The sequence below is a fragment of the Anolis sagrei genome, chromosome 11 (assembly GCF_037176765.1).
Source record: "Anolis sagrei isolate rAnoSag1 chromosome 11, rAnoSag1.mat, whole genome shotgun sequence".
NCBI classification, from domain to species: Eukaryota; Metazoa; Chordata; class Lepidosauria; order Squamata; family Dactyloidae; genus Anolis; species Anolis sagrei.
The window spans coordinates 31,194,641-31,211,631 of NC_090031.1; the positions used below are offsets into that span (position 1 = coordinate 31,194,641).

The 16,991-nt window shown below is 42.7% G+C and overlaps 1 protein-coding gene across 1 annotated transcript in view; it reads right to left on the reverse strand.

Annotated features, from left to right (window-relative positions):
• BRIP1 (BRCA1 interacting helicase 1) overlaps positions 1–16,991 on the reverse strand; it is a 137,844-nt gene that overhangs the window by 41,030 nt on the left and 79,823 nt on the right. The window contains exons 15-16 of the mRNA XM_067472146.1: positions 15,008–15,167; positions 14,548–14,669 (exon numbers count right to left, since the gene is read on the reverse strand). Of these exons, the coding sequence (XP_067328247.1) occupies positions 14,548–14,669; positions 15,008–15,167 (282 nt within the window). The remainder of the gene's footprint in view (positions 1–14,547; positions 14,670–15,007; positions 15,168–16,991) is intronic.

The window sequence follows — 16,991 nt, forward strand, 5'->3', positions numbered from 1 at the left end:
GGGAGGCCTGCTGTCTTGGAATTATGGCGAGAGCAGACAGAAACAGGCTGGGATTTTGCAATGGAAGCAAAACGGAGGTTACGAGGGCCCTTCCCTGCATGTCTTTATCTATATTATCCTTCTTTACGCCAACTTTGAACCTGTTTAGTAAACCTCAGTTAAGTGAGAACTGTGCTCACCAGGATAAGCAGATGTACGAGGGTTGAATGAAAAGTAATGCCTCCACCTTCATAACTCCTGAACAGGTGGCAGTACTGGTATGTGGCAGGTACTGGCTTGTTCAGTAGACTCTCCTCTACAGTTCCATTTTGGCAGGAAGCGTAACATTGAACGGTTGTGTTGTTAAAGTGCTAACAACACAAAGGGCAGCCAGCCTGCTACCGGGCACAATTCAAAGTTCTGGCGTTAGCCTATAAAGCCCTAAACGGTTCTGGCCCTATTATTTATTTATTTATTTGCTTTATTTCTATACCGCATTTTTCAGCCCGGTTAGGCGACTCAATGCGGTTTACATAATACAGGTTATCACAACAATATCATAAGCAATTAAAACACATTATACATAACAGACAAAATCAAAAACAATCATTATCATATTGTAACGCCTCAAGAGCAAATCAGAATCTGTTCTCATAATCCTTGTACCATTTTCCTATGTTCGATTTTCCCGTCTTCCTATGTTCAGTTGCACTGTTTAGCCAAACGCTTGTTCGTAAAGCCAAGTCTTAACCTTCCTCCGGAATGCCAACAGCGAAGGGGCCTGTCTGATGTCTACAGGTAAGGCATTCCACAGCCGAGGGGCCACCACTGAGAAGGCCCTGTCCCTCGTCCCCGCCAAACGCGCCTGTGATGCAGGCGGGATTGAGAGCAGGGCCTCCCCAGACAATCTTAATGTCCTAGTCGGTTCATAGGTGGAGATGTGTTCGGAGAGATAAGTAGGGCCGGAACCGTTTAGGGCTTTATAGGCTAACGCCAGCACCTTGAATTGTGCCCGGTAGCAGACTGGCAGCCAGTGGAGCTGGCACAACTGAGGAGTGGTATGCTCCCTGAGTGTCGCTCCTGTTAACAACCTGGCTGCCGAGCGCTGGACCATTTGAAGCTTCCGGGCAGTCTTCAAGGGCAACCCCACGTAGAGCGTGTTGCAGTAATCTATGCAGGATGTAACCAGAGCGTGGACTACCGTGGCCCTACTTACCTCTCCGAACGCATCTCCTCCTATGAACCAACTAGGACATTAAGATCATCTGGGAAGGCCCTGCTCTCGGTCCCGCCTACATCACAGGTGTGCCTGGTGGGGACGAGAGACAGGGCCTTCTCAGTGGTGGCCCCTCGGCTGTGGAACGCCCTTCCTACAGATATCAGATTGGCCCCCTCCCTGTTGGCGTTTCGGAGGAAAGTGAAGACCTGGCTGTTCGAACAAGCATTCGATTAAGCAGTGTAATTGAATATAGGAATACGGAATAATGGATGATGAGATTGGATTCTGATTTTACTGATGAGATGCTAATGATTGTTATATTGATGTTTAATCGTTGATGATGCTACTGTTTTTTAACTGTCCCATATTCGTTTTGTGATGTTTTTGCATTGAATTTTGCTGTTGTTAACCATTTGAGTCGCCTGAGGGCGGAGAAAAGCTGAAGTAAATAAATAAATAAATAAATATGGAACCTGCGCAGACGGTCGGTCAATGCGACTTAAGCAACGTGCAGTCATTGAATTCTTGACAGCAGAAGGTGTCACCCCAAAGGAGATTCATCGGAGAATGCAAGCTGTTTAGGGTGATTGTGTAGAGTACTGTGTTTCGTTGAGGGAGTAAATTTAAAGATGTTGAGGTGGGAACATCTGGCATGCGTGACAAACAGAGAATTGGACGTCCTGTGACAGCAACCGCCAAGTTTCACAGGTAAAAAAGTTGACAGACTGATTCAGGATGATCATCGTATCACTCAGAGAGAGATGTCAAGCATAATCGGCATTTCACAAGAACGTGTGAGTCACATTATTGCTTTGCTTGGCTATCGGAAGATCTGTACCCAAAACAGAGTGTCGACTTCTTCCGTGACAGCTTCAGAAAACTTGTTAATCGTTGGCAGAAATGCATCCAATTGTCTGGTTTTTTTGGGGGGTTTTTTTGTCGTGTCAGGAGCGACTTGAGAAATTCCAAGTTGCTTCTGGTGTGAGAGAATTGGCCGTCTGCAAGGACGTTGCCCAGGGGACGCCCTGGATGTTTTGATGCTTTACCATCCTTGTGGCAGGCTTCTCTCATGTCCCCACAATGTGGAGCTGGAGCTGATAGAGGGAGCTCATCCATGCTCTCTCCGGATTCGAACCTGCGACCTGTTGGTCTTCAGTCCTGCTGGCACTGCGCCACCGAGGGCTCCAATAAGTAGATAGATGATAGATAGATAGATAGATAGATAGATAGATAGATAGAAAGTTCCCGACTCTGGAACTCATTGCCTGGTGAGATTAGGAAGGCCCCCAACTTTGAAATTTTCAAGAGGGATCTCAAAACCTGATTTTTCCAATGTGCTTTTGGAGAGTAGCCATATTATCATACACAGTTGCTCCCCCTCAACGGTTTTTGTCCCCAGAGTATATTTCCCCACCTGTATGAAGGTCTATATTTACGAGTTTCTCCCCCACAAACAATCTGCTCCATCCCTATCTCATCCTGATTTTAGTACTTTTAGTATCTTAGTTTTTATCTTGCACATGCGGCCCGCTCATTGTTATGTTATATTATTTTATTTTACTGTGTATGATTTTGCTTTATCGTCTTTGTACTCTTATGTTGTATGTATTTTACTGTGTTGTTATTGTGTTTTGGTTTTACTTTGTTGTAATATGCTGCTGGGCTTGGCCTCATGTAAGCCGCCCTGAGTCCCCATAGGGGAGATGAGGGTGGGGTATTAAATAAAGTTTATTATTATTATTATTATTATTATTATTGACTAGATGTACCCATCACGCTTTGCTGTGGCCAATCTTCCCTCTTTCTCTTCTTCTTTCCCTCCTTCCTTCACTCCCTCTTTCCTTCCCGTCTTTCCTTCTCTTCATCCTTCCTTCTCTATCTCTTTCCTTCCTTCCCCCTTTTTTCTCTGCTGCTCTCTCTCTCTTCTTCCTTCTCTTTCCTTCCCTCCTTTTTTCTCCACATCTTCCCCCCTTCCTTCACTCCTTCTTTCCTTCCTTCTTTCCTTTTTCTTTCCTTCTCTCCTTCCTTCCTTCTTTCTCTAACTTCCTTCCCCTTTTTCCTTCCCCCCCTCTTTCTCTCCTTTCATCTTTCTCTACCTCTTTCCTTCCTTCCTTCTCTCTTTGCTTCCATGCTTCCTTCTCTCTTTCCTTCTCTCTTTCCCTCCCTCTTTCTTTCTTTCTCCCCTTGCTTCCCTCTTTCTTCCCTTTTTTCTATATTGTCATTTAGGTTTTCATCATTTAGCTTTTTGGGGCTTTTTAAGTCCCTTCTGCTGTGTTTTTTGGTGTTTTTATGAGTGAAGGACATACATTGGGGCTGTTAGGTGTCTTGTGTCCAAATTTGTTGTCAATTCCCCCAGTGGTTTTTGAGTTCTGTTAATCCCACAAACGAACATTACATTTTTATTTGTTTATTTATTTAGATAGATAGATCGATCGATCGATCGATCGATCAGGAGGACTGCTGGGAGTTGCAGTCCAAGAATAGGTAGAGAAGGAAGAAAGGGGAGAAAGAGGAAGGGAAAAAATGGGGGGAAGGAAGAGAATAGAAGGAAGGAGAGAAAGAAAGAATAAAAGGGAAGGAGAGAAAGAAAGAAGGAAAGTTGGCCACATAAACGTGTGGGGGGAACATTACATTTTTATTTATTTATTTATTTATTTATTTATTTATTTATATAGATCGATCGATCAATCGATCAGGAGGACTGCTGGGAGTTGCAGTCCAAGAATAGGTAGAGAAGGAAGAAAGGGGAGAAAGAGGAAGGGAAAAAATGGGGGGAAGGAAGAGAATAGAAGGAAGGAGAGAAAGAAAGAATAAAAGGGAAGGAGAGAAAGAAAGAAGGAAAGTTGGCCACATAAACGTGTGGGGGGAACATTACATTTTTATTTATTTATTTATTTATTTATTTATATAGATCGATCGATCAATCGATCAGGAGGACTGCTGGGAGTTGCAGTCCAAGAATAGGTAGAGAAGGAAGAAAGGGGAGAAAGAGGAAGGGAAAAAATGGGGGGGAAGGAAGGGAATAGAAGGAAGGAAAGAAAGAATAAAAGGGAAGGAGACAAAGAAAGAAGGAGAGAAAGTTGACCACATAAACGTGTGGCGGGAACATTACATTTTTATTTATTTATTTATTTAGATAGATCGATCGATCGATCAGGAGGACTGCTGGGAATTGCCGTCCAAGAATAGGTAGAGAAGGAAGAAAGGGGAGAAAGAGGAAGGGGAAAAAATGGGGGGAAGGAAGGGAATAGAAGGAAGGAGAGAAAGAAAGAATAAAAGGGAAGGAGAGAAAGAAAGAAGGAGAGAAAGTTGACCACATAAACGTGTGGCGGGTACAGCTAGTTTTTATATATATAGATGGAAAGAATGGGTCATCCTGACCAGAGCTCTAAAGTGATTGCTCCCAAAGAGCTTTTGACAAGATGAGGACTCAAAGTTCTTGACCCCGCTCTTACCACTATCCCACTTTGGTTCTCTCTTTGTGACCCACAGCAAGCTGAAGTTTCAGCTCTGTCCCACTTTGTATCCCACTGCCAAAGAAAAGAAAGATGTCTTATATAACCATCACAACCAGCAAAACACTTTCTAGTGTTGTCAGGCGAGAGCAAGCCGCCTCCCTGAGTTCTTGAAGTTCTCGGGCTTTGACAAATCCTGTCGCACATTCACCCCGGGCTCCATCTACTCATCAATGTTGGGGAGGTTTTGAGGGACTGCGAACAAGGGACTTGATTAAAATCTAATGCAACCAAAACTCTTCTCTGAAGAGAAAATCCAATCCATTTCCAGTGAAGCAGAAGTGAAGAAAAAATCAAACAGCTTCCCTTGAGGTACAACGCGGCTGCCTCTGCTCAGTGCCGCTGCGTCTAAGGTGAAGTGGTAAGTGTCAGTCATCCTTACAAATCCCCAAGGTGATAGCTTCACTTTTATAGCCTTCAACATACTTTGACAGTCAAGTAAAAACTTAAAGGTCAGCACTACTTGCTAAGGACAAGCTAAACACGGGAAAATCACTTTGGATTCTTCCTTTTTTCTTCGTCGTCTTCTTCCTTTTGCTTTGGATCTGAAAAGTTAAACTAGCGAGCGTAAAAAAAAAAAAAGTGGAAAGTTTGTCTTTGTCCCGAATATTTTTTTCTGAAGGTTTCACCGAAGGGCATATTTAAATCGGTGCCAGAGTATGGAGATAAAATGTCACACCAGTCGCGATGATACGCCACCCGCAAGCCCCGAGTTTGAACTTTGGCGTGACCGCATTACCGCCGTCTGGCAAAGGTATTTTACAAGGCTGTGTAAAACTGTGGGTAGCCTCCAGCACCCTCAAACTGGCAATTTCCTTTTAATATCTCTCTACTGTAACTAGGAGCTATAGAGTTATGGAGTGGCAGTAATGTTGGGAAAGCAGCATTTTTGCCGCATTGGCAAGAAGCAATGCTAGCATTACAGCGGAAACCAGGGAACCTGGGGCTCTGCAGATGTTGCTGGACTTCACTTCCCATAATTCAGGACCACAGGACATATCAGTTGAAGCTCAAGGGAGGTGGAGTATAACAACGCCAGGAAAAGATACAGTTTCCCCCATGGTTACCAAAGTGAAAAAAGCTTCATAGAATCCTAGAGTTGGAAGATACCTCATGGGCCATCCAGTCCAACCCCATTTTGCCAAGAAGCATGAAAATTGCATTCAAAGCACCCCCGACAGATGGCCATGCAGCTTCTGTTTAAAAGCTTCCAAAGAAGGAGCCTCTACCACATTTCAGGGCAGGGAGTTCCACTGCTGAACATCTCTCACAGTCAGGAAGTTCTTCCTCATGTTCAGATGCAATCTCCTTTCTTGTAGTTTGAAGCCATGGCTCCATGGCATCCTAGTCTCCAGAGCAGCAGTAAACAAGTTCACTCCCTCCTCCCTATGACTTTCTCTCACGTATTTATACATGGCCCTCATCATGTCTCCTCTCAGCCTTCTCTTCTTCAGGCTAAACATGCTCAGCTCTTTAAGCCGCTCCTCATAGGGCTTGTTCTCCAGACCCTTGATCATTTAAGTCAACTCATTTGAGATGCAGGAGGAGAGTTATATGAATACTGTGGCTGCTCAAAAGACAAATAGATGGGTCCAAGAGCAAATCAAACTAAGAAGCAAAGATGATTAAACTCCCTCCCCAGCAATGTTAGATCAGCCCCCTCCCTCCTGACCTTCTGCAAGAGAATAAAAATGTGGTTTTGTGGCCAAGCCTTTGTGCCATAGATAGACTTCTAACAATGTGCAATTACCATTGGAATGGCTTAGATTATGCTCGTTGGTTATGTGTCTAACTTTGAATGCATTGTTTTTAAATATTTTAATTTTTGATGTACTTTTAAATTCTATTTTAATATTTATTTTGTGTTTTAGGGCATCCAATTGTTGCCTGTATGTAAAGCCACTTTAATCCCCTCCGGGGTGAGAAAGGCAGGGTAGAATTGTCATAAATCTATATAAATAAAAATGTTATGTTCGTTTGTGGGATTAATGTAACTCAAAAACCACTGGACGAATTGACACAAAATTTCGACACTATAGCCCTAACAGACCAACGAGTGACCATCACTCACAAAAAAACCCCAAAAACAGCAGCAAGGACTTAAAAACCCAAAAAAAGCTAAATGACGAAAAGCTAAATGATGACACAGAAAAAAAAGGGAAGAGGGAGGGAAGAAAGGAAGGAGAGAAAGAAAGAAAGAGCAAAGGAAGGAAGGAAAGAGGTAGAGAAGGAAGAAAGGAGAGAAGGAAAGAAGGAAAGGGAAGGAAGGAAAGAGGAGGGAAAGGAGAGAAAGAGGGAGGGAAGGTTGGCCACAGCAATGCATGGCAAGTACAGCTAGTCAATACATAAATAAATAAGTTGTAAATCAGAATTCCTCTTCTTTTAGAAGGGACTGACCTGACACTAGCACTCTACTAGACGAGAGGATGAATGAGAGTTACTTTGAGGACTCAAAATGGGAAAATGAGGCAAATACAGGCATTCACATACCTTGACAGACAGCAAAGAGCTGCTGTTGGCTGGAAGGGGGCAGGAGCCACTGAATCTGATTGATTCCTCATTAGGGCATTGAAGGAGCTGGGGCCGTGAACTTCAAAACCTTTCGCATCATTAACAAAATTCAGAAGCAGTGAAATGTGCAACCAAATCAATGTACACAATGTTCATGAATTAGGGTTGCTGGACCCGGAGAAATCTACAGTTTTCAGTTAGCATTTGAATCAGAGAGTCTATTATTTATTTATTTATTTATTTATTTATTTATGACATTTATATGCCGCCCTTCTCACTCTGAAGGGGACTGAGAGCATCTTACAAGATATATATGTATAAGGTAAGGTAATCAGGGCATAGGGTTACAGCCTGTGTTGGATGGGGCCACACTCCCCCTGAAGATGCAGGTTCGCAGCTTGGGTGTGATCCTGGACTCATCGCTGAGCCTGGAACCCCAGGTTTCGGCGGTGACCAGGGGAGCATTTGCACAGCTAAAGCTTGTGCGCCAGCTGCGCCCATACCTTGGGAAGTCTGACTTGGCCACGGTAGCCCACGCTCTGGTTACATCCCGTTTAGACTACTGCAACGCTCTCTACGTGGGGTTGCCTTTGAAGACAGCTCGGAAGCTCCAACTAGTCCAACGCTCGGCAGCCATGATTTTAACAGGAGCGGAGCGCAGGGAGCATACAACCCCCCTGTTGCGCCAACTCCACTAGCTACCAATCTGCTACCGGGCTGAATTCAAAGTGCTGGCGTTGGCCTTTAAAGCCCTAAACGGTTCCGGCCCTAGCTACCTATCTGACCGCATCTCTGCCTATGAACCCACGAGGAGTTTGAGATCTTCCGGGGAGACCCTGCTCTCGATCCCGCCTGCTTCTCAAGCTCGGCTGGCGGGGACGAGAGATAGGGCCTTCTCGGTGGTGGCTCCTCGGCTGTGGAACGCCCTTCCTACGGACATTAGACTAGCACCATCTCTAATGGTATTCCGCAAAAAGGTGAAGACCTGGATGTTTGTGCAGGCGTTTGAGTAATTTAGTGCAATCTGGTAATGGAACATAGGAATGGAACAATGGACGACGAACCTGGACTATGCTTGGATGATGAGAAGAAGATACAGCGGTATATAAGCAAAGTAAATAATAATAATAAATAATCCCCTGACATTAAGTCCAGTCATGTCTGACTCTGGGGTGTGGTGCTCATCTCAATTTCTAAGCCGAAGAGCCAGCGTTGTCCGTAGACACCTCCAAGGTCATGTGGCCGGCATGACTGCATGGAGCGCCGTTACCTTCCCGCCGGAGTGGTACCTATTGATCTACTCACATTTGCATGTTTTCGAACTGCTAGGTTGGCAGAAGCTAGGGCTGACAGCAGAAGCTCACACCGCTCCCCGGAATCGAACCTGCGACCTTTCGATCAACAAGCTCAGCAGCTCAGTGCTTTAACCCACTGCGCCACTGGGGGCCCCTATATATGTATACAATATGTTATATTATTAGCATAGTAAAATATCAATATAATAAATTACTATATTGTACTATAGCATTATATTGTAATATTATTAGTAATATTACATGTAATATCTATCTATCTATCTATCTATAAATGTTCTATTCATTTGTGGGATTAACATAACTCAAAAACCACTGGACGAATTGACACCAAATTTGGACTCAAGACACCTCTCAGGTCAACGAGCTACCATCACTCATAAAAGACTGAAAAACACAGCAGAAGGGACTTAAAAAGCCAGAAAAGCAAAAAGACAGCACATGCGTAAAAAACAGCTCCCCCAGCAAACAAAACACAATAGCACAATAGCATATCTTCTGGACTACAGCTCACAGCATCCCCAAAACCAGGCCCTTTAGGAGAGGAGGATGATCCATATGCACTGCTTCCAAGCTACGAGCTTTCTTCTCTTTGGATTTCTTTGAGAGCATCCCGATCCCTGCGTACTTCCAATTTCCTATTCCTTGACTGCAACTCCCAACAATCTTCCATATAGATAAGATAGATTAAATAGGGACAGGTAGGTAGGTAGGTAAATTGATCAGGAGGACTGCTGGGAGTTGCAGTTGAAGAATAGTTAGAGAAGAAAGGAGGGAAAGAAAAAGGAAAGAAAAAGGGGGGAAGGAAGGGAAGAGGAAGAGAAGGAAGGAAGGAAGGAAGGAAGGAAGGAAGGAAGGAAGGAAGGAGGGAAAGAAAAAAAGGAAAGAAAGAGGGAGGGAAGGTTGGCCACAGCAACATGTGGCGGGTACAGCTAGTAAAATATATAATTATAATATCATATTATTATTATGAGTAGTAGTGTATTGCATTACATTGTGTTTTCGGTATTGATGGGCATGGCCTCATGTAAGCCGCCCCGAGTCCCCCTGGGGGAGATGGAGCGGGGTATAAATAAAGTATTATTATTATTATTATTATTATTATTATTGCATTATAATATTATAAATATTATATGTATATACAATATATTATATAACTTTATATCGTATTATTAGCAGATATAATATAATATATTATTAGCATATATAATATTATATTATTAGCCTATATATTTATTCATTTCTATTTGAAGAGAAAAGCCAAGGATCCTATAATTTATTTTCAACTAGCTGTCCCCTGCCACACGTTGCTGTGGCCCAGTCTGTGTATATACGCCATGTGTGTGTGTATATGTGTGTATATATTTGTGTATATGTGTGTTTGTGTGTGTATATATATGTGGTTTTGCACATGCCTTGTAATGTATATTTTGTTTTTTGGCTTTTTAAGTCCCTTCTGTGTTTTTCAGTGTTTTTATGAGTGATGGTCACTTGTTTGCCTGAGAGGTGTCTTGTGTCCAAATTTGGTGTCTATTTGTCGAGTGGTTTTTGAGTTATGTTAATCCCACAAACGAACATTACATTTTTATTTATATAGACTACTAGCTGTCCCCTGCCACGCGTTGCTGTGGCCCAGTCTGGTAATCTGGAAAATAAAGTAATGAGAAAGTGTTGGTTTCTAATATACGTAATCTCTTTCTGCTTGTGGGTAAGCAGTATTTCTTGCTGTTTCTTTGTCAGTGGTGATGTGGAGCGTGTCTGGTTTGCCCACCCTGGAACATGCAACATATCATTGTCCATTTTTAAGGGTCCCTTTCAAATCTATGATACTATATCTGTGTGTGAATCATATCTATCTATATCTATGTCTGGATGGCTCTTTGTCAGGAGGACTTGATTACGTTTTCTTGCCCTGGTGAAGGGAGTTGGATTGGATGGCCTTAGTATTTTCTGTTGGTCATGGGGGTTCTGTGTGGGAAGTTTGCCCCAATCCTGTCATTCGTAGGGTTCAGAATGCTCTTTGATTGTAGGTGAACTGTGAATCCCAGTGACTACAACTCCCAAATGTCAAGGTCTATTTCCCCCAAACTCCATCTGTGTCCTTATTTGGGCGTATTGAGTGCTTGTGCCAAGTTTGGTCCAGATCCATCATTGTGCTCTTTGGATATAGGTGAACTACAACTCCCAAACTCAAGGTCAATGCCCACCAAACCCTTCCAGTATTTTCTGTTGGTCATGGGAGTTCTCTGTGCCAAGTTTGTTTCAATTCCATCGTTGGAGTTCAGAATGCTCTTTGATGTAGGTGAACGATAAATCCCAGCAACTACACCTCCCAAATGACAAAATCATAATTTTTTGAGTGATGGTCACTCCTTGCGTTGTGAGACGTTTTGTTGCCAAATTTGGTGTGATTTCGTTCATTGGTTCTTTTGTTTTTAAGGTACTCATTATGCACAGAGCATTTTTATATAGATAGATATATGATTCAATCAAAGCATGGGGAAAAACGTGTTTGGACTACAACTCCCAGAACCCTCAGCCAGCATGGCCAGTAGCTACACTGGAAGCTGTAGTTTAAAAAGGAACGTTCCCAAGCACCAGACTCTTTATATAGAGGCACAGACTCAGTCTTTTTTTCCTCCCTGCAAGTGCCTCTTACTGGATTACAGTCTCTTAAGAGGCGCCTGGGAAAGGTGGAAGTGAGGAAAATCCTCTTTGGGAACATGAGCTTAAGGTTTGCACTTCAGAGTCGCCCATTATCAACATCTCACAGTGCGTTTCCTCATTTCCAGGTCCCGGTGGTAAGAGCGGTAAATCACACGCCGAGCTCACCAAGCCACGCTTGGCTCCAAAAATCACATTTTCCAACCTCAATATTGAAGTCCCAGAGGTGAGCAGAGGAAATCTGGTCGCAGCCAAAGAAGTCATTTTTTTGGCCCGGGACGGCATTTTCCTGCTTCTTCCGAGCCAAACCCTGACCCGCTGAGAGGGGACCAGAGCTTTGTGCTGGAGCCTTCACAGCCTTCTCTTTATTTCAGTCGTAACAGCCAACTTCTGGAGGCTGCAGAGACGTATTTCCATAAGGCACAAACTAATGGGGAGATGTGGCTTTTCAAAAAGACCTCTTTTCTTCCATTATGGATGCATGATTAAGGACGGAGCAACTGCCTAATTGCATAAATAACCATGCTGTGTTTGGTGAGAGGAGAAGACCCTGGTCAAAATTTACCCAAATTGAGTTATTTATTTGTTCAGTCCGTCCAACTCTTGGTGACCTCCTGGACCAGGCCAGAGCTCCCCATCGGCATTGCCACCCCCAGTTCCTTCAAGGTCAAGCCAGTCACTTCAAAGATGCCATCTATCCACCTTGCCCTTGGTCGGCCCCTCTTCCTTTTTGCTTCCGTTTTCCTCAGCATCATTCTCTTTTCCAAGCTTTCCTGTCTTCTCATTACGTGGCCAGAGTACTTCCTCTTTGCCTCTACTATCCTTCTTTCCAATGAGCAGTCGGGCATTATTTCCTGGAGGGTGGACTGGTTGGATCTTCTCGTGGTCCAAGGCACTCTCAGACTTTTCCTTCAACACCACAGTTCAAAAGCGTCTCTCTTCCTTCGCTCACCCTTCCTTATGGTCCAGCTCTCCCATCAATAGGTTATTAATGGGAATACCATTGCTTTAACTATGTGGATCTTCGTTGCCAGTGTGATGTCTCTACTCTTCACTATTTTATTAAGACTGAACATTGCTCTTTTCCCAAGAAGGAAATGTCTTCTGATTTTGTCTGCAGTAATCTTCATGCCTAGAAATACAAAGTCTATTACAGCCTCCATGTTTTCTCCCTCTATTTGTCAGTTATCAATCAGTTTGGTTGCCATCATCTTGGGTTTTGTGATGTTTCACTGCAACCCAGCTTTTGCTCTTTCTTCTTTCACCTTGGTTAGAAGTCTCCTCAGCTCCTCTTTGCTTTCGGACAACAAAGTAGTATCATCTGCATATCTAAGGTTGTTCATGTTTTGTCCAGTAATTTTAGCTCTAGTCCTGGATTCCTCAAGCCCCGCGTCACATGATGTGTTCTGCATACAAGTTTCATAGGTCGAGGGAGAGTAGACGGCCCTGCCATACTCTTTTTCCAATTTTGAACCGTCTGTTGTTCCGTGGTCTGTTCTTCTTGTTGCTACCTGGTTGTCCTACAGACTCCTCAGGAGACAGACAAGGTGATTTGGTCTCCCCATCCCACCAAAAACTTGCCACAGTATGATCCACACAGTCAAAGGCTTTTATACTGTTTTTATACAGTTTTATATTGTTTTATACTGTTTATACTGATTTATATTGTTATTATTATATTACTGTTAATTGTATATTTATGTTTTGATGTGGGCACCATGGGGTGCCACTTTGTTAGCCGTCCTGAGTCCCTCTGCGGAGGTTGAGAAAGGACGGGATATAAAAGCCCTAAATAAATAATAATAAATAAATAGAGTAGTCAATAAAACAGAAATAGATGTTTTTTTTCTGAAACTTCCTGCTTTCCTCCATTATCCAGCGGATGTTGGCAATTTGGTCTCTTGATCTTCTGCCTTTCCTAAACCCACCTTGTAGCTCTGGCTATTCTCGCTCCATGTCTTGCTGGAGTCTACCTTGTAGGATCTTGAGCATTACCTTACTGGTATGAGAAATATGTGCCATTGTACCCAAATATGCCCCAAATAATGCCCTTTTAATAACAATTCTTTATACACCTACACAGAACTTAAATCCAGCTCTTATTCCCAATTACAGCCGGCCCGCTGAATCAATGGGGTTTATAAAGGAGCCGTGGTAGCTCAGCAGGTCAAGCCGCTAGCTGCAGAAAAACTTGCTGGCCAGAAGATTGACAGTTCGAACTCACGGGTTGGGGTGAGCTACCGCTGTCAGCCCTTTGCTTCTGCCAACCTAGCAGTTGGAAAACATGCAATGTGAGTAGATCAATAGATATCGCCTCGGTGGGAAGGTAAACGGCTCCCTGCAGCCATGCCGGCAAAAACAACCATGAGGGTATATGCACAACAGGCTTCTCGGCATGGAAAATGGAAGAAGATCAGCTCCCCATGGCCAGAGTTGAGCATTGCCTCCAGACACTGGAGATGGAACAAGAAATCTTTGCCATTGTTTGTGTTTTGTATGTCATTTTTCACTGTATACAAGGCACTGTAATCCCCCCAGGGGTGAGAAAAGCGGTATAAAAATACTGCAAATAAAATAAATAGAAATAAATAATCCGCTCTGAGTCCCTTTGAGTAGATACAGCAGAATATAAATAAGGTGTATTGTTGTTGTTGTTGTTGTTATATAGGTGTTGACTTGCCATTTAACAATGAGTTCTCCTCTAACTAAGATAAACCAACACATTTTCAGCCAGAGACTATAGGGAAATGAAGATTTCCTTAAAAAGTTATCTAAACTAATAAGACCATCTGTGACGTGCTTAAAGCCAACCACTTACATATGGCCGCTCACAAGTTATAAAAGAATTATTGGAGGGATTTTAAAATATGAGATTCTGTAGAGAATGTATCCTTCCGCGTAGACTATATGACCAGTCAACTTATGGTGACCCCAAGAATTTCATAGGGTTTTCTTAGGCAAGGAATATGCAGAGCTGGGGTGATATCATTCTTCCTAAGCAAAATGTCTCAATGTTGCCAGCTCCACAACAATACATGCTGTTATTTATGTAGAATCTCAGGGGCAATATACTGTTACTTTAGGTAAATGGAAGAGAAGCCTTTAAACCCGGTGCCTTTAAGGAATACACACCCTTCTAACAAATATATTAAAATTTAGTTCTGAAAGATAGATAAAGGTTAACAAATAAAAGAGAAACACCAGAGAATGGAATCATGTGGCCCTCCAGCTACTGTTGGACTGCAACTCCCAGCATTCCTCATGGCTTCCCACTTGTTTTATTTATCCAAGAGGTTATACCCCAGATTTCTAGCATGAATTTTCATAGCACGAAGCAATGTCCTACCTGAAGGTCCTTCACATTTGGGAAGGGAATTCCTATCGTTATAACTGCCCGGGCGTTGTCATCTGAGAAATCCAGGCCTTCACTGACTTTGCCTCGACAGACAGCAATAAGCAGTGCACCACCTGAAATGGAAACAAAAGGAGGTAACATTAGCATGAGATGGATTATAAGTTTGCTGTGTTAATTCAGGGACAGGGCTTCCATTTTAAAATGTCTAGAACACAACATAGTAGCCCTGTTACATTTGTTATGTGATGCAAACTAACAGAATTTAATCCCAATTTAAATTATCAAAGGCTTTTTCTGCACCTAAAAATAATACAGCTGCTTCTTACTCAGGTGCTGCAGTCAAACAATATCTTGAGGGCTCGATCCAAAATCTCACCTCAAGCAGGAAGAGGATAATGCTTCACTCATTGTCTTCCCTTTCTATTTCCCCATTTCCACTTGGACCACTTACCTTTCCCTTCCTTACACTTGATGGCATCATAGTAGATTTGGAGCAGCTCATCAAAGTCAGCCTTGTCTCCTCCTTTGGGTTCCACTATCACCGTCTTGATCAGCTCAAGCTTCTCCCATAAGTCAGTGTGCAGCCAGCGATCTTTTAGTTTATCCAACATCTGAAAGAAGAGCCCCAAATGGAAGAATAGAAATCAAAATGAAAGGATTCACAAGTGTAAGTGAATATCATATATGCATGCATGCAATGAGGTGTACAAATAAAAACCAAGCATTCACTTCACAGCTGTCAGACATACAGTAGCACATTTCCCACACCCTTCCTAAACAGGGACTTGGTTTATCATGACAATGCTAAACGGTAAAGGTTTTCCCTTGACATTAAGTCCAGTCGTGTCCGACTCTGTGGGGTGGTGCTCATCTCTATTTTTTAAGCCTCCAAGGTCATGTGGCTGGCATGACTGCACTGAGCACCATTACCTTCCTGTATTGATCCACTCACATTTTCATTTTTTTGAATTGCTAGGTTGCCAGAAGCTGGGGCTTACAGTGGGAGCTCACCCTGGTCCCTAAATTCAAACCATTGACCTTTCGGTCAGCAAGTTCAGCAGCTTGGCGGGTTAATGCACCACCAGGGGCTCCTTATTACAACTGTAAAATTTGGTTAGGTCAAGGAATATAACAACAACAACAACAACAACAACAACAACAACAACAACAACCTTACTGGGATCTGCATGTATTATTCGCCGATACATCACAGTCCTAGACACTTGGGAAGCGTCCGATGTGTGATCCAATACAACACCCAGCAGAGTGATCTTTTAAATAATAATAATAATAATAATAATAATAATAATAATACATTTATACCTCGCCATCATCTCCCCAAGGGGACTCAGGGCGGCCAACAGTTACAGCAAAATAGATATACAACATAAAAATACATCAATAAAATATAATAAAAATAAAAACACTAAAAAAATTAAAAACAAATAAAAACAAAGTAAACACACAATGTAATATAAAATCACAATAATTGAATATAATTATTGGTCTGGTCTGGGCCAGTTGCAAAGATTAAAAGTTTAAAAACTTCAGGTGAGATGTGTAGTGTAGTGTTCACTGGAGGCTAAGGTAGCACGAGATCAGCTTCGTTTGGCTGCCGTGGGGGAAAGAGAAGCCTTAAAAAGCTCTGAAAAGCCAAAATTATTTCCAGGCTTATGGATAACAGAGAAATGCAACGCACATCCTCCACTTTCTGGCCTCTGGAGGCCTGCATTCAAAGCCACTTCTGGATTCTCAATAGCGCTGGATGTCTCAGGGATAATGACTTCTGTGTTCGTAAACTTGTGCACAGCACACCAGTGCAAACTTTTCACATGACTTAAAGTATCCTGAAAAGAGCCTAATAAGAGGTAATGAGCAGTGAGTAACACTGTCAATGCTCACCAAACCCTTCCAGTATTTTCTATTGGTCATGGGAGTTCTGTGTGCCAAGTTTGGCCCAATTCTATCATTGGTAGGGTTAAGAATGCTCTTGGATTGCAGGTGAACTATAAATCCCAGCAACTACAACTCCCAAATGTCAAGCTCTATTTTCCCCAAACCCCACTAGTGTTCACATTTGGGCATATTGAGTATTCATGCCAATTTTGGTCCAGATTCATCATTATTTGAGTCCACCGTACTCTCTGGATGTAGGTGAACTATAACTCCAAAACCCAAGGTCAATGCCCACCAAACCTTCAAGTATTTTCTATTGGTCATAGGAATTCTGTGTGCCAAGTTTGATTCAATTCCATCGTTGGAATGCTCTTTGATTATATGTGAACTATAAATCCCAGCAACTACAACTCCCAAATGACACAATCAATCCCACCCCAACCCCACCAGTTTTCAAATTTGGGCGTATCAAGTATTTGTGCCAAATTTGGTCCAGTGAATGAAAATACATCCTGTATATCAGATATTTACATTACGAT